Below are 17826 nucleotides of genomic sequence, written 5' to 3'. Positions count from 1 at the left end.
TTGAACATAAATATGTTGTCAAACTACAGTAGTCCCTCGCTATATTGCGCTTCACCCACCACGGCTTCACTTCATCGCGGGTTTTGAAGTCAGCGTTGGCAAAGATATGGCGCTTAGAAGTTTGGAAGGGCAGGACAAGCCAACCAGCCCGTGGCTGGGTGAATGATGAGCGGGGCGGGGACTGAGCTCCAGCGGAGGCCCGTCCCTTCGTTCAACCCGCCTCGCCAGTGCCAAGAAGGCAGTCTTTGGAAGCGCGCTTAGTGGTTGGCGGCGGCGGCGGTGTGCTTGGGGTTGTAGAAAGAGCTGGGAAGGAGGAGAAATTCCCCATCGCGGATTTCACCTATCGCGGCCGGGTCTGGAACGTAACACCAGCGATAGGTGAGGGACTACTGTATTGATACAAATTAAGCAAAGAATTGATAGGTGGATATCACACATTGATAAAAAAATCTCATCACTCTGTATTAAATAGCATTGTTCTTTATTGCAATCTATCTTAGAAAATAAAAGTAAAAAGGACTCTGATAAGTTAATAATAATATTTAGTAATTTTTAACTTAGCAAAATAACTATCATTGTCATTAGAGCACTAAAGCTACTCAGAGATTTCTACAGAAAGGGATAATTCAATATATATCTATATAAACATACACACACACACATGCATCATAGATATATTTAGATCCCAAGTAAGTAAATATACTTGTTACCATAAACATTTTGCTTCTTCGTTTATACACAATCACCATGAAGTTTATTAAGGGTAAGGGATGTAAATCTCTTTATAGATTTAGTAATAGGAATAGCACTTAGACTTATATACCATTTTACAGTCCTTTACAGTCCTCTCTAAGTTGTTTTACAGTCAGCATATTGGCCTCAACAATCTGGGTCCTCATTTCACCAACCTCAGAAGGATGGAAGGCTGAGTCAACAACCTTGAGCCTGGTGTGATTTCAACTGCCCAAATTGCAGTCAGCTGGCAGTCAGCATCATCTCATAGGAAGGAATTCCATATTTATGGCAATGTCGCAGGAAAGTCCTTATTCCTAGTCATTATTTGCAGAATCTAAATCTACTGGTACTGGTTGAACATAAGTGGAACCTCTCCATTCATACTTACTGCATGTATTGGGCGATCTAGGTAGAGGGATTTTCTGCATATCTGAGTTTTAAACCACTAGCAGTGATGGTGAACCTTTTTTCCTTGGATGCCAAAAGCGTGTGCACTGCACTATTGCACATACGCCAGTGCCCACACCAATAATTCAATGCCTAGGGAGGGCGAAAGCAACTTCCCTGCCCCCTGGAGACCCTCTGAAGGCTGGAAATGGCCTGTTAACTTCTGGTGGGCCCAGTAGGCTTGTGTTTTGCCCTCCCCAGGCTCCAAAGGCTTCCCTGGAGCCGGGGAAGGGTAAAAACGCTCTCCCCCATCCCCCCAGAGGCTCTCTGGAAACCAAAAACCTCCAGAATCTCTGTATGAGCCAAAATCAGCTGGCTGGTACACACATGCACATTGGAGCTGAGCTAGGGCAATGGCTCACGTGCCAGCAGTTATGGCTCTGTGTGCCACCTGTGGCACCAGTGCCATAGGTTTACCATCACTGCATTATGGATTTATAGACTAATAGCAACATTGGCTTCACCCAGAGAGTCATTGGTTATGGAATTCACTTCCAGAATAGGTCGTGACAGCTGTTGGCCTTGATAGCTTCAAGGCAGGATTAGAGAGATTCATGGATGCCAAGTGTATTGGTGGTTATTGAAACGGATGTCCACGTGCCGCCTCTATGTTGGTTGAGGCGGCTAGGGTTCCCTTGAGTACCATTTGTTGGGGGTCAGGGGAAAGGGAGGGTTTTGCCTTCTCTTTCTGCTCAAGATCCCCATGGACAATTGGTGGGCCACTGTGTGACACAGAATTCTGGACTCGATGGGCTTTGGCCTGATTCAGCATGGCTCTTCTTATGTTCTTATTGGCCTGCCACCCTACAAGCAATGTAATCACTTAATAATAATTGGGTAGGTGTACACTCTACCTGTTGCAGTGTTCAGGCCATTTTGTAGAGTGCCTTGCAGCTATTCAACCAAGTTGAGAGTCTGGACCACTGACTCTGGGCTGTGTTCTTAGCTGACAGACCAGCCAAAATATAGAGCCAGGTTTTCCCCTCCCATGATATAGGTAGATGTCCCAATTAAAATGGCGCCCAGCACAGAAATACCGGTATCTGCGAAGAAGTCAAAACGTGCAAGACAGCAGGGGCAGTTTTGCAACTAAAGCTGCATCTACCATCCTATCCCCCACTTCCCTTTTTATGTCTGTGCCTCTTGCAAAAAATTGGACCATTCCACAGAATCCTTCATTAATGCCCTTTTTCCTTTGGAGGGAAGGCAACCCCATGCCAAATTTACCATTTTCCCAAACTTCTTGGTCTGAAACACACACACACACACACCTCCAATTCTGCTGTTCCCACAGATTCGGCATCCATTTTTTGAGGCCTTCATCCATTGCATCACACCTCCAAAACACTAGAGTCGGCAACTTAATCTTGGCAAGCGTTTAGAAACCTAGACTTTTTAAGCTACAATTTGTTGTTTAAGTGTTCCCTTTATTTATTTATTTATTTTTTGAGCAGTGTATATCAATCAATCATAAGCAGAACCCATCAAACTTTTGAAGGTCTGATACATTCCACCTTTTCTTACCTCAATATTCTTGATTACAACCCTCTCCCCCCCTCCCTTCCCCACCGCCCCAGGTAGAAAACTAGAGAAGTATCTTGCTCGATTTCCATTGTCGGAGGCTGTGAAAAGCAATCCACCAGCGGCTGTTTTTGCAAGGCTTTCTGAGACTGTTGCGCCCATTGCCTGGCAAGGATGAAGAACCTCCTCGGCTGCTCCTTTTTTTCCCCTTTCTTCCCCCAGTCCAAAAAAAGGACGTCTGGAAATGGAGCGGCCAAACATCCGGCGCGCCCTCCGTTCTCCGACGCGGCCGCTGTTTCCATTCGTTGGGAGATGCCTCTTCTCGGGAAGCTCTCGGCCGAGGCGAGCCGCTGGGGGCAGCAGCGGGAACCGCGGAGCTATTCTCCCAGGGGCTTCCGCCGCCTCCGCCGCCTCCTCCTCCACCTCCGCCTCCGCCCCTGGCGGCGGCGCCTTCCCAGACTCCTCTCCGGGTAAACAGCGATGGCCGCAGATGAAGGAGGCGGGGAACAGGATAACAACATGGGGAACCACTTGCAGATCCTCCCGGGTAACAGCCGTTCCTACCTTACGCCGGTGGGAAACGGGGAGCCTCCTGAGCGCGGCGGGATAGACCAAAGAGATGGGGAGGCGTCGGAGATCCGGGGAGGCGGCTTTCCCCGAAACAGGCGGTCGCAGGGGAGCAAATAAAAGCGGGGAAAGGCGAATGGGGAGACCCGCCAGTTGTCCCCCATCCCCATCGATTAGGGAGAAAGGCCCGACGCTCTGGCAAAGTCGCGGGCACGGGTTTGGATTGGGCGCAGTTTGGGTGTCAGGCCAGGTAGGGGCGAAAAAGGGAAGGAGCGAAGGGGCAAAGTCTGGGCCTGAAGGGGGGGGGGGATCCCGGGCTGGATCGTATGGACGGTTAAGGGACCGAAGTCCTGCGTTAGGGACTTGCTGCGTTTCAGTAAATCCAGGGAAGGGAAGAGCCGGGTCTGTGCGAACGGGTGGGTGGGTGTGGGGTGAGGAAGGATGTTTGCTTTGCTAGGCAAGGAAATGAGATCAGGGAACATTTTTTCATCCTGCGACTACTTTTTGCAGGCATGAGCAAAAAGCTTAAGGGACAACCCCATATAATGTATGTATGTATGTATGTATGTATGTATGTATGTATGTATGTATGTATGTATGTATGTATTCAAGTGAAGATATAATATTAAGATACATGATATTAGTAGAAGTCAAAAATTTGGGAAAAAGTATTAGAAATAATAATATTCAAATACATGCAACTAGTAAAAATAAAGAGCATTAAGGAAGGGACGGAAGGCATGCTGGTGCACTTATGCACAAATTATGCACTAAGTTATGCACTAATTATTTACTACTGGGATGGCGAAGAGGGATGGAACAAGGCAGAATTTGCAACCAGGATGGGTTAAATAAAAATCAGGATGCTGGATGAGCAGTTCCTGTTGTATATCTTCTTAGAAGAGAGATCTGAAACTGAGTGGGGTGGGGGGCTTCCTGATCCCACTGCTGCCAATTGCACGGGAATCTTGGCTTAGAAATTTAACTAATAAATAAATCTTGACATCTTCTGCATGACATCTTCTGGAGAGCCACCACAAAATGGGGAAAGGAATTAAGCAGCTGATAATTAGGGTACTTTGTTCTAGAGACAACATTCAGAGCTATAGTAATGTCAGTACAGTACTGTATTTGTGATATAAGGAGCAGGAGTAGGGAGATTTGTAAGGTCCCAATATTAAAATCTTTTTTTTCAAATAGATAATAGCCTAAGAAAATAAGGAGAGTTGATGTTGGGTGAGGGGGGGGCAATATAAAGTGAATTTAAAAGTAAAAAAAAATACTTCAAGTTAGATGTGGCCAGCAAATTAGTTTTTTATTATTTTGGACACCTAAAATTGGAAAAGATGGGCATTTCACACCAAATTTATGACAGGCCCTTGTAAATATAGTTTCACTGTAAAAATTTGTAGCCTTTTTTATTTACTTTGGTTGCGAAAAGGTAATGTGTGAACACAGGCCTCTCTTAAGCTGTTCAATACAGAAAAGGTAGGCAGACAGTCCTCTGCTATTTTTTTTTCTAGGAAACAGTTTCCCTACTTCCCTAACCAACCACAACACCTTTCATTGACCACCTCAGTTGCCTGTCTGGAAATCCTTGACATTTTCATGAATTTGTTTAGCTTTTTTTAGAACCCTTTAAGTCAGTGAATATTAGCATACTTGATTTTTGGGAATGCACTACTGGTTGCTTGAAAGATAAGTCTGTCCTGAGACTTATATTGTTACATGACTTTGTCCGTTCCCCCCCTCTCCTAATTTGTATAATTATTTTGTATATCATTAATCACCTTATTTTCTAAACAAAAATGCTTTCTTTTTTCCTGCATATACCGGTATATGGTACATAATTTTGATTGCTCTTTTATCCCTTACCTGGTATAATTATATACCTCGTTTTCCCCAAAATAAGACATTTCCTGATAAAATAAGCCCAATTGGCCTTTTTAGTACATGACAATAAGGCCAAGCATTTATTTCAGGGTTCAAAAAAATATATTTTCGGGGAAACAAGGTAGTACAGTGGAACCCCGACATAAGAGCTGCTCTACTTAAGAGCAACTCGAGATAAGAGCTGGGAGGGGAGAGATATTTTTGTTCTACTTACAAGCCCAAATTCGAGATACAAGCGCCAAGGAGCTGTCTCCTGAAGCCAAACGCTAACTTCCGCGTTCGGCTTCAGGAGACAGCTGCGAAGCGGCGCGCGTGTTTTAAAAGGTTGCAGCCGGCCTGGGGGGCTCGGGGGGGGGGGTGCTTGCAGCTTTCTTTCTTGCTCTTTTTCTTTCTCTCTTTTACCTTCCCTTCTATTTCTTCTTTTCTTTCTCCTTCCCACCTTCTTCCCTCCCTCCCTCCCTTCACTCATTCCTCTCTTACTCTCCCCTTTCATAAGTTTCCTTGCTTCCTTCCTCTGTTCCTGTCCCTTCCCCCTTTCTTTCTTTCTTTCTTTCTTTCTTTCTTGCTCTTTTTCTTTCTCTCTTTTACCTTCCCTTCCTCTATTTCTTCTTTTCTTTCTCCTTCCCACCTTCTTCCCTCCCTCCCTTCACTCATTCCTCTCTTACTCTCCCCTTTCATAAGTTTCCTTGCTTCCTTCCTCTGTTCCTGTCCCTTCCCCCTTTCTTTCTTTCTTTCTTTCTTTCTTTCTTTCTTGCTTTCTTTCTTGCTTTCTTTCTTGCTTTCTTTCTCTCTTGCTCTTTTTCTTTCTCTCTTTTACCTTCCATTCCTCTATTTCTTCTTTTCTTTCTCCTTCCCACCTTCTTCCCTCCCTCCCTCCCTTCACTCATTCCTCTCTTACTCTCCCCTTTCATAAGTTTCCTTGCTTCCTTCCTCTGTTCCTGTCCCTTCCCCCTTTCTTTCTTTCTTTCTTTCTTTCTTTCTTGCTTGCTTGCTTGCTTGCTTGCTTGCTTGCTTGCTCTTTTTCTTTCTCTCTTTTACCTTCCCTTCCTTTATTTCTTCTTTTCTTTCTCCTTCCCACCTTCTTCCCTCCCTCCCTCCCTTCACTCATTCCTCTCTTACTCTCCCCTTTCATAAGTTTCCTTGCTTCCTTCCTCTGTTCCTGTCCCTTCCCTCTTTCCTTCCTTCCTTCCCACCCTCCGTCCATTCATTCACCCATTCCTCTCTTGATCGCTTAAAGCCGGTCCCTGGTGCAAAAAGGGTTGGGGACCTCTGTCCTACAGGATTGGGTGGCAGAGAAGTTGAACATATGTAAATTTAAAAGTTTAAGAAAGTTTACAAGTTAAGTGAAAGAAACTTCATTATTCATTTATATGTACATGTACATTTCTTCATTAAAAACATGTCTTTCTGCATAATTTAGACTAACTTTGTGAGTTTTTTGAGGGCTGGAACCAATTAAAATTATTTACATTAATTCCTATGGGGAAAAGTCGTTCGAGATAAGAGCTGCTCGACTTAAGAGCCCAGGTCCGGAACGAATTAAACTCGTATCTCGAGGTACCACTGTATATTTATAAATTATAATTTACATTTTCAGCTTAACAGTTGACCTGTATGATATGGTACAATATTTTTCCTGGGTATTCACTGTAATTTCAAAACAAAATAATTGGGGTTTGTTTTTTGTTTTAATTTACAAATTACCTTGTAGGGCAGTCTTCCATTTGTTCCTTGTCCATTCAGGTAACTTTGTAGGAGCAGAAAGCAATAAAAATGTATCTTTGTGACCCTAAGAAAACAGAAAGAATGTTCTTAAACTGAAAAAGTACATGTTACATGAAGTTCCCTAATAAATTTAAGATGAAGATAGCTTTACATAGAAATCAAACAAAGGATGAGGTCTTGCTGTTCGCTGTAGACTTACTTAATTTTTGATGTAAAAAGAAAGGAAGTTTATAGTGATTTGAAATTTACAACCTTCAAATGGGAAAAAAAGTCTACAAATGCAAAATGTGTAAAATGTCCCAAAGCTGTGATCACAGAGTTGTTAAGTGCTTTCCTAAAGTGTTCTATGCACAGGCTAACAGGTACTTAGGACAGTATTGAAATACTCTTTGTACTTAGCGTTTTGTTAGCTTTGTATATGACCACTCAATTTGCAAGAACAAACTGGGTGACTTTCAATTTGAAGAAATATGAAAATGAACTCAGCGTAAGACAAAATATGATTTTAGAACTTGAAAGAACAGGAAATTAGAATAAGGGGAATAATTATAATAACAGGAACAACCTAGGCCAGTCAATACATAGCTTATTTGAGAGTCTTTAGGGCTTGGGGAAAGGATACAAGGATCGGGGCCATCCAAACCACAGGGAGAATGATGTTCCCTAGGGCAAGCACTGCAACAGAAAATGGTCCTGCATCCCACTGGATGATGATGCTCCATGGAAGAGACTTGAAGCATGCCCAGTCTACGGATTATCATGGGATAAGCATAGATAGATAATACAAATAATACTTCTTGAATTGCACTCCGGAAACTTATAGGAACCATGTAACTTGTGAAATAATGGTTTTACCTGGGTGCATCAGTTTCAGCTCCACTATACTCTGAATCAATTTCCATTTCTGAGTAATTTTAAAAAGCTTCAGGGACAGCACACCATGTAATGTATATTGCAACCAGTAAGGGGTTGCAGCTGGTATGGCTGGGATTGAGGCTCTGGTAGCGGAAATGGCAAGCATCTTCACACCCCCATATCTGCACTCACACTCCCGTGCGAGATTTGGCTTCTGCATATATGCAACAAGTGAAATCTCGTGAGAGGACATTCTTGTGCGCAAGATTTTGCCAATTTTAGCATTTTTTGCTTCTGCGCATGCGTGGAAGCAAAGAAATTGCCGAAAACAGGTGAAATCTCACGCACAAGAGTGTCCTTGTGCATGATTTCATTTGCTGCGCATGCACAGAAGCCAAATCTCATGCCACTGGGCGTGTGCACTCCTATCAGGCACCCGGGCGCATGCGACAATCCTGAAGAACATACTGGTAGTGGCCAGTAAGTGCAACGTCCACCTGATTGCAACAATTTAGATGTGTATGAGGCGTTAGTGATTGTTAGAGTCTCCTGATTGATGTACTGTTGATGCACAAGATGGATTTATACAAAGGTTCTCGTGACCCTGTCAACCACTTTTCCAGCAGGATCTGAGAGTCCAAAAGGATTACCAAGGTGTGTATCAGTTATGTTTAGGACAGTAAGACCCAAAGGTGGATAATTTCCAGAGTCAAGGAACCCAAAACCCAAAGCCATTCTCTTAGATGAATATCAGTGATGTTCAGTAATAAACAACAAAGCCTCAGAAATAATCCCAAACTTCCTTTTGAAATCTCAGTAATCCATTGAGTTCAGAGGTGGGTTGCTTCCAGTTTGGACTGGTTCTATAGAACTGGTAGTGGGAATTTGCTCCCTCTCACTAAACCGGAAGTGGTCGCTCGTTGGCCATGCTCCCAAACCGGCTCTAATGGCAGTTCCATAAGTGCTGCCATTTTGTTTTCTGCACACTCACAGAAGCTGTTTCTGGCTTCTGCACATGTGCAGAAATTTTGTTTTGGGGAATGCATGCATGCAATGCAACAATATGGCTTAGGACCAGACTATCTCTGGGACCGTCTCCAGTCGCATACCTCCTAGAGACCAATAAGATCTCACAGGATTGGCCTTCTCTAGGTCCAGTTAATTAAGTAATGCAGATTGGTAGGGCCGCAGGGGAGGGCCTTATCTGTGGCTGCCCTGGCTCTATGGAACCAACTCCCCCCCACCCCCCCCCGATGTCCGTACTGCTCCCACTCTACCAGTCTTCGAAAGGCAATGAATACTACCATCTGTCACGGCTGAATTGCATTGATTGGATAGGTATGTATGTTTGGTTGATTGATTGTGGGGGTTTATAATAGGATTTTATTGTTTTTATTATTTTAATGTGCTTAGTATTAATATTGACTTCTTCTATTATTGTACCGTGTTTCCCCGATAGTAAGGCAGTGTCTTACTATCTTTTTACCCCCAAAAGCCCCACTGTGTCTTACTTTGGGGGTATGTCTTACATTGTCCCGGGCACCGGGGCTGGCTCGTCTTCGGGCGCGGGGAGCTGCCGGAAAGGAGGCGGGCGACGACCTCGACGTTCGGCGGGTTGCGGGGAGCATCCCCTCGCCGCTCCCGGCAATGTTTCTCGGCAGGGGAGGCCAACTCCGCGGCGACACGGACGCTCGGCTGGCTGGCTAAAGGCAGGTCAAGGGGTGGATGGGCAGTCAAAAAGGGTGAACGGCCGCCGCTGTGCCCTCCTTCGCCCGCCTCCTTTCCGGCAGTTCCCTGCGCGCCCCTCGCCTTCGCTCGCCGCAGCGCCACCGCCTCTTCCCCTGCCGAGGCTCAGCTGCAAGCGGCTCCGAGGTGAGCGGAAAGGAGGCGGGCGAAGGAGGGCGCAACTCCGGCCGCTCGCCTCGGAGCCGAGCGGCCTCGCTGGCCGCTTGCAGCTGAGCCTCGGCAGGGGAAGAGGCGGTGGCGCCGCGGCGAGCGAAGCGAGGGGCGCGCAGGGAGCTGCCGGAAAGGAGGCTGGTGAAGGAGGGCGCAGCTCCCTGCGCGCCCCTCGCCTTCGCTCGCCGCGGCGCCACCGCCTCTTCCCCTGCCGAGGCTCAGCTGCAAGCGGCTCCGAGGCGAGCGGAAAGGAGGCGGGCGAAGGAGGGCGCAGCTCCGGCCGCTCGCCTCGGAGCCGAGCGGCCTCGCTGGCCGCTTGCAGCTGAGCCTCGGCAGGGGAAGAGGCGGTGGCGCCGCGGCGAGCTGCCGGAAAGGAGGCTGGTGAAGGAGGGCGCAGCTCCCTGCGCGCCCCTCACCTTCGCTCGCCGCGGCGCCACCGCCTCTTCCCCTGCCGAGGCTCAGCTGCAAGCGGCTCCGAGGCGAGCGGAAAGGAGGCGGGCGAAGGAGGGCGCAGCTCCGGCCGCTCGCCTCGGAGCCGAGCGGCCTCGCTGGCCGCTTGCAGCTGAGCCTCGGCAGGGGAAGAGGCGGTGGCGCCGCGGCGAGCGAAGCGAGGGGCGCGCAGGGAGCTGCCGGAAAGGAGGCTGGTGAAGGAGGGCGCAGCTCCCTGCGCGCCCCTCGCCTTCGCTCGCCGCGGCGCCACCGCCTCTTCCCCTGCCGAGGCTCAGCTGCAAGCGGCTCCGAGGCGAGCGGAAAGGTGGCGGGCGAAGGAGGGCGCAGCTCCGGCCGCTCGCCTCGGAGCCGATCGGCCTCGCTGGCCGCTTGCAGCTGAGCCTCGGCAGGGGAAGAGGCGGTGGCGCCGCGGCGAGCGAAGGCGAGGGGCGCGCGGGGAGCTTGGAAGCAATGTCATCGCCCCCCCCCCCGCAATACCGTTTATACCGTGTTTCCCCGAAAGTAAGACATATGTCTTACTTTCGGGGTATGGCTTATATAAGCCGACCCCCCTGAAACCCCCCATATGTCTTACAATCGGGGGGGGGGTCTTACTATCGGGGAAACACGGTATTATATTGTGTTTTATATTGTTATAAGCTGTCCTGAGTCCCATGGGATGGGCGGCACAGAAGTAAAATGCATGCATACATACATACATACATACATACATACATACATACATACATACATACATACATAAATATGCATGCATGTGGCATGCCTACACAATGCCACATGGCACAGGTGGAAGTAAACCGGTGGCAAGGTAAGTTAGAATCAATCCCTGATTGAGTTCTTGGTACAGATTGGTCCAATAACAGGAAATGGTTATAGAAAATTTAATATAAATTTGCAATGTTTTGCAAGAAATGCTGGGGATGTCTGCAATTCTAGATAACTCTGTGAAATAAAAGCTGCCAGAATAACTACTGACCACTTCTGTAACTTAATCCTATAACAACTTCTACCAGATCTATAGTTGTCAGGGTAACCATGAGCTTCCGTGCCCAGAAAAAGCATTAATATTTTGTAATTTGGGTAATTTCAACATCAACTTTGATAGAGGTTCAAGGAGCTCTGGTGATGGGGCCACCACGTAGCAGGAGCAGCAGTGGTCCCAATGATCCCTGGAGTTTTAATCTTAGCAGAGACTTATAACTAACTTTGTGTAGGACAGTGTTTTTTTAAATTTTGTAAGGTTCTCTCAGATAATTTCCCCATTGTCCATGCCCAGGGATTTTGGGTAGTGCTATATTAGGAACCCATATTCAGCACTAGTGAAATGCAGTCTGCATAGCAGGCATCCATGATAGTTGGCTTACTCCAATACAAGTCATATTTTATTGAAGGCTATAAAAGTTATCAGATTAAAAATTCTCCATTTCCCTCCATGGAATTTAGGGTTGATGCATGCAGTTCCTGGATAGTTTGTGCAAACAATTACCAGATTTAGTCCTACAGAGTATTAACATTAATTGCTTAGAGATTTTTCTTTCTTAGTTACCAGCCTGAGTACTGATAAACAAATGGGCCTTTTTCCTCAGCTACAAGAGTTGTGCTTACTTGATCTGTGCCATTTGGCAGCTTATTGATAAGTAGCTCATTTCTCACGATTAAGGTTTCTACTTGAATAAATCTTTTAGTGGAATATACGAATAATAAGGGCTGGCATGTATGATTGTGATTTAAGAGTTATGAGGATTTTTTTTGTTTGTTATGGCTGATGGTCCTCATTTTATCCACTTTGGAAGGATGGAAGGCTGAGTTAACCTTGAGCCTGGTGAGATTCAAACTGCCAAACTGCTGGCAGTCAGCAGTGAACAAAAGTAGCCTGTAGTACTGCATTCTAACTATTGCTCAATACTACCAAGAACTAGTAACAGTGGTTGAATTAAGAAAGTAAGTGATATCCAAATAAACTGGTAAGGCAGGAAAACCCCCAAATTTGATTTAATATTAGTTTTAATTAATCAACTAAAGTTAACGATTAAAATTTAAAATTATTCAGCAAATTTTTCAGGATTTTATATTGTATATAATTGAATTGGATTATATAATATAATTGAAGCCCCCAGATAACTCTAGCGCTTCTGTGTTGGCATCCCTGTCTTATCGGGGCTTGGTTACTAAATTTTAAAGAGAACGTATTTCTTACAGCAAAGTTAATATATTGTAAGATCATAAGGGATCATTTGCAATCTTTTTCTAAACATTAAAAACTGAATGTTTTCTTATTGCCAACATCCAGGCCACTTTGGCTCACCTGAACAAAAGGAAGGTGGGAAACTGTAGAATTTTTCGCTGCAAAAGTGTAAACAACACTGTGCTTACTTAATACTTGGATTGGAGATCATTTCAAGAACCCATAGCCTGCCAAGAGATTGTAGGCTGTCAGCTAGGCTTGGAAGCCAAAATATTATATATATACTTTTTCAGATTAATATCAGATAGATATTGGAGCAATTAATTATTTTTCAGAAACAGGTATTTGCAGCAGAAGGTTCTGTGCTTGAGGAGCGCTAACCCATCAGTTTTCTGTGCAAATGGAGGACCATGGGTCAGTGGCAGTGATGCTGTTCTTCTTTTGGGAAGGAGTCATGTAATCTTCAGTTAGCTTTCTTCAAAAGTAGGGTGGCACAACATTTTTCAATGAGAAAGTAATAAGTAGCTTTATAAAAATTGAAAAATAGAGATTCCCATATGTTGTTGTGTGAGTAGGGGAAAGATAAGTGGGATTCTTGAATTTTCCTTGATGCTTAGTTGCTTTTATATGGAACAATCACTGTATCCTGACCTGTCTCTATTAATTGCTGCCTTGTTTTTCTTCTGTCTGAATTCCATATTGGTGCAAAAGCCAAACGAGCATCGTAATGCATTAAGTTAGTTTAGTTTCCTACTGCCTTCAAGAAGCATGTGTGGCTTTTGTTTTGCATTTGTGTATTTTGAGAAGCAAAACTTCTATTTCCATTACCACTGCTGTTTGGTGTCATAATGGGGCCATATCTGTGTCACTTTGACACTGCATAATTCAAGACCTGCTGACTCTGCAGATTTCATGTATCTCTGGAGGATTTAAACTGCAGTATTCAGCACGTTTCCTGGAATCTTTCTTCAGTGTGCTCCCAATGCCTTTTTCCTTTGCAGTTGTGAAACAGTCAAGCCAGTTGCTAATTCTTAGAAGGAAGGATGGGGATCTTCACTTTAAATTTAAGAAGTTCAGTTAGTGCAGATTATAATATTGGGGGAGGAGGGGGGAGGAATCTGCATGTAGAATTGGCTGTGTAATGCAAACGTAATGGAATTCATATAAATTAAATAGAGAGAATGCAATAAACCCATGATCAAAATTGTTCTGTGCGTTCCAGTTTAGAAAGCTAAATGGGATAATGTGTTATTACAAATTAACTGCATTTAGAAATAGTGGTATCTTGTTGAAGGGCTTCATTTCCGTAAATATATCCAGGCTTTTGTCCTGGTTCTGCTTTTTCTCTTTTTGTATTTAGCGTGTATATAGCAAAAGCCATCAGTGTATAATTTGACAAGGAGTTTTGCTTTCCAGTTGGCTTGCTGTAGAGCCTGATGCTAAGGGGGATTGGCTCGCCGAGCTGACTTCCCTGTCTATAGTAGGATTAGAACCTGGGTCTCCTTGCTCCTAGACTGGTAACATGATACTACAGGTAGTCCTCAATGTATAACCACAATTGAGCCCAAAATTCCTATTGTTAAGCAAGACAGTGGTTAAAGTGGGTTTTGCTCCATTTTATAATCTGCGCTGCCACATTTGTTGATTGAATTGTTAAGTTAGTGACATGGTCATTAAATGAATCTGGTTTCCCAATTGACTTTCTTTATCAAAGGCTCACAAAAGTTCAATTCAATTTCAATTTATTAGATTTGTATGCCGCCCCTCTCCGAAGACTCGGGGCGGCTCACAACAACGATAAAAACAATATTATAATGGCACAAATCTAATATTAAAAATAACTAAAAACCCTATCATAATTAAAAACAAAAAAGCACATGCATACCAAACATAACAAAAGTTAATCACATGACCCCAGGATGCTGCTTTCCTCATAAATACATGCCAGTTGCCAAACTTCTGAATTTTGATCATGTGACCATGAGGGTTGCTGCAGTGATTTAAGTGTGAAAACAATTGTAAATCACTTTTTTTCACTGCAGTTGTAACTTCAAATAGTCACTAAATAAATATTTGTATGCCAAGGACTATCTATACACCTTTCAGACCCCCACCTTAATTTCCTGAAAAATTCTTAGCCCTTTACATTACATACTGCTCAAAAAACTCAAATAACCCATCCTAGATCTGAATGAATGAAATATTCTCATTGAATACTTTGTTCTGTACAAAGTTGAATGTGCACAACAGCATGTGAAATTGATTGTCAATCAGTGTTGCTTCCTAAGTGGACAGTTTGATTTCACAGGAGTTTGATATACTTGGAGTTATATTGTGTTGTTTAAGTGTTCCCTTTATTTTTTGAGCAGTGTATTTACATCATTCTTTATTTATATTCTTAGTCCTTTACATTAAATTCCATTTACATTATTCCTGATTTATATTTAGAATTCTTTAAAGAGTTGGAACACAGGTTGGGATAGATCTGAGCTAGTTGCAAGCATTGTGGGTTTAAAAGTATTTCATTGAAAGAAGGTGGATTTGCCCTTACCCTTAAAAGGTGAAAGGGAAATACAGATCCCCCCCCCCCCGTCTTGTCCTTGTAGCAACCTGTGTTCTTTTGATGTTAGCTAATTTGAAGGCATTTCAGATCTTTGGATAATACAGGAAAAGAGTGTGCACATCCCTCAGAGATATTACTGAAAGGAGATTGAAGTCTCTTGGGACGTTTTTCCATGGTGTCACTGCAGTGAAATGAGTCATCCTCAGAGAAATTAATTCCTCAGCCAATATACAGTGCAAGTTCATCAATTGCTTTCTTTCCTGGTTCTTTATTTTTAAAAAGAAAGATAATGTAGGGCAGCAGTCCCCAATCTTTGAAGCTGGGATACCGGCCCATCACTTGCGCAAGATGAGCTGTGTGTGTGTGTGCGTGGGCGTGGGGGAGATGCATGTACACCAACCTACCTGCCATTCGTGGCCTGGTTGCAAATAGACCGTGGCTTGGCAGTCAGCTGCGCTCAGGGGTTGGGGACTCCAATGAATGTAATCTATAATATTAAGAGTGAATGTAAACAACTGGTATTTTAGAAAATTACTCCCACTAATGAATCAGTTATTGAAGGGGTTAAATGGAATGTACAAATAGTTTTTTTTTGCTTACTTAACACTATGCATGAAATAAAAGCTCACCCACAGCTGATGGAATATGTAAGAAATAGTGATAACTGACTTTAATATTATCCTAACTCTACTGAAACATTTTTTTCAAAAATCACTCTCAAATATGGGCTGTACTGGTTGCCAGGAATAATGATCAGAGGACTTTCCATAGGAAGAGAGGCTGTCTTTTTTTATCAGACTGCATTTCTCCATTTCTAAACAAGCAGTAATGATATTTCTCTTGATGTTCCATTGTCTTATGTTCCAGCCACATGTAGGTCATACATGAAACTTAAAACTGTTTTCAACGTACAGTGAAAAAGTTCGCTGAAAAGAGATTAAAAAGATGTACTAATTTTTAAGTTTTAATGTTTGAGTTATGATATTTTTGTGAGTTTTAAAAATATGTTTAAATTTCTTTTGGTCTTGTTAGCCGAGAGTGAGGAAGAGGATGACGTTGAAATGGAAGTTGAAGATCAAGACAGCGCGGATGCTGAAAAGCCAGACATCATTAATTTTGACACTAGCCTGCCAACCTCTCATATGGTATGTGAACAGCGCTGTCATAGAATATCTGCTTGCCTTTTTCTAGGCTTATTGAACTCAAAACAGTCTGTTTCTTTGGAATTAGCATACCTAAATTCATAATGCTAGCAGGTTAATACTTTAGGTACTCTGCTATAATCAAACTACTTTGTTTATAGTTAGCAAGTATCCTTTTTGCTTGTGCACATGCTCAGGATTATTATTTAGCAAGCGGATTTATTTTTTTTATATAACTTTTATTTTGCAGTATAAAGAAATGAAGACTCATAGTGGCTAAACAGGCAGTATTTTAACCAAAGTGAATATGTAAGCAGGAGAACTGAATATGAAAATGTTATCTTGGAGCATTCTATATATTCTAAGTTATTGTGTACATAATGAATCCCAAATGTTCACTGCTAAAAAATAAGAAAAGAAATTGAGGCTAGGCACACTTAACATTTCTTTTATTATGTAAAATTTTAGACAAATAAGAAGCAAAATGTTTTCAAACGAGGGGGAAAAACCTCAAGGAAGTCCAGTTGCCTTTTGAAAAAAGTAATTTTGGGACAACCATGGCTCGGAGGATTCAGAACCTTCATAAAAAATTTTGTTACTACTTGGTGTATTTTTTTTTTCAGTAGTATTGCTCAAAACTACTAGTAGCTGCTCTGCTACCAAGTGTCCATATTTATATACTGTGTTTCTCTGAGGTTATTCCAGCATTATCTTTAGGTTTTGGTATGTATATGTTGCAAATGAAACTGATAATTACTCCTACTTAATTGTGATTTTTTTTTAAATAAAAAAATGGAAGTATTTAGGATCAGACATGGAAGAATTTCATGGAAGGACTGTCCATGATGATGATAGCTGTCAAACAATTCCAGTTTTACCCCATGTTATGGTAATACTGATTCCTGGGCAAACATTACCTCTTCAGCTTTTTCGTCCCCAAGAGGTTAACATGGTTCGGAACTTAATACAAAGAGACAGAACCTTTGCTGTTCTTGCATACAGGTAAATATGTAAATAAATTTGCAGTTCTAAGGTCTGGAGTCCATGCTATTGTGACCTCAGACTAAACAGGAATTGTCCCATTTAATTTAATATTGAAGAAATTATTTGAACCCGTATATTGCATGACTAAATATGACTCATCTATGCAGTCCTTATTGTAGAAATAATTTCTCCCACCTTTTGGGGCAGAGCAAGGGTTAATTATATAAACCCTTTCAGCAAAGCTTGTATAATTGTGATTTTGAGGGGATTTAGCTATGCAATATTATCCAGTATCTCTGCTGAATGTCAAAGCAAAAATATCAAGAGCCTTTTTTTAGGGTTTTTTTTGCTGTTATATGTCAAAAAATAGCCAAACTTTGTTTCTTACTCCTTGAGTCAAGCATGTCAACCTTTTGTTTGTAATATTTCTTGTATTCAATTATTTATAATACTACTTCTGACCCATATGTTTCTGTAATATACTTAAGTTTTCATTGATTTTGAGTATACTATCACTTGACCACTGCTGTTGACAGTTAAAACCTGTCACCATAATAATATCGTTTATTTATAATGCCCTTTTGCCAAAGGGCATAACAACAGGCCATATACAGTGTATGAGACTGACAATAATACTTATTAGGTTAACAAATATCCCCTCCCTCCCTGCATCCCTCAATTCCCCACATCCCGCAATATACAATTAGAAACATAGAAGACTGACGGCAGAAAAAGACCTCATGGTCCATCTAGTCCACCCTTATACTATTTCCTGTATTTTATCTTACAATGGATATACAGTATGTTTATCCCAGGTGTGTTTAAATTCAGTTACTGTGGATTTACCAACCACGTCTGCTGGA

General features: G+C 42.9%; 1 protein-coding gene across 2 annotated transcripts in view; it reads left to right on the top strand.

The window, feature by feature from the left end:
• The first annotated feature begins 3049 nt into the window (after nucleotides 1–3049).
• The window catches only part of CRBN (cereblon), a 34977-nt gene continuing 20200 nt past the window's right edge, over nucleotides 3050–17826 (top strand). Inside the window, exons 1-3 of one of the 2 annotated variants that reach the window (XM_070738260.1) lie at nucleotides 3050–3250; nucleotides 15870–15982; nucleotides 16779–16981. In XM_070738260.1, coding sequence (XP_070594361.1) covers nucleotides 3184–3250; nucleotides 15870–15982; nucleotides 16779–16981 — 383 coding nt within the window. In that variant the 5' untranslated portion in view covers nucleotides 3050–3183. Of the gene's footprint in view, nucleotides 3251–8481; nucleotides 9082–15869; nucleotides 15983–16778; nucleotides 16982–17826 lie in introns of those variants that run through there. The other variant, XM_070738259.1, reaches the window with a different exon arrangement.

This window comes from Erythrolamprus reginae, chromosome 2, assembly GCF_031021105.1.
Source record: "Erythrolamprus reginae isolate rEryReg1 chromosome 2, rEryReg1.hap1, whole genome shotgun sequence".
NCBI classification, from domain to species: domain Eukaryota; kingdom Metazoa; phylum Chordata; class Lepidosauria; order Squamata; family Dipsadidae; genus Erythrolamprus; species Erythrolamprus reginae.
This window is presented reverse-complemented; position numbering and strand designations above follow the sequence as displayed.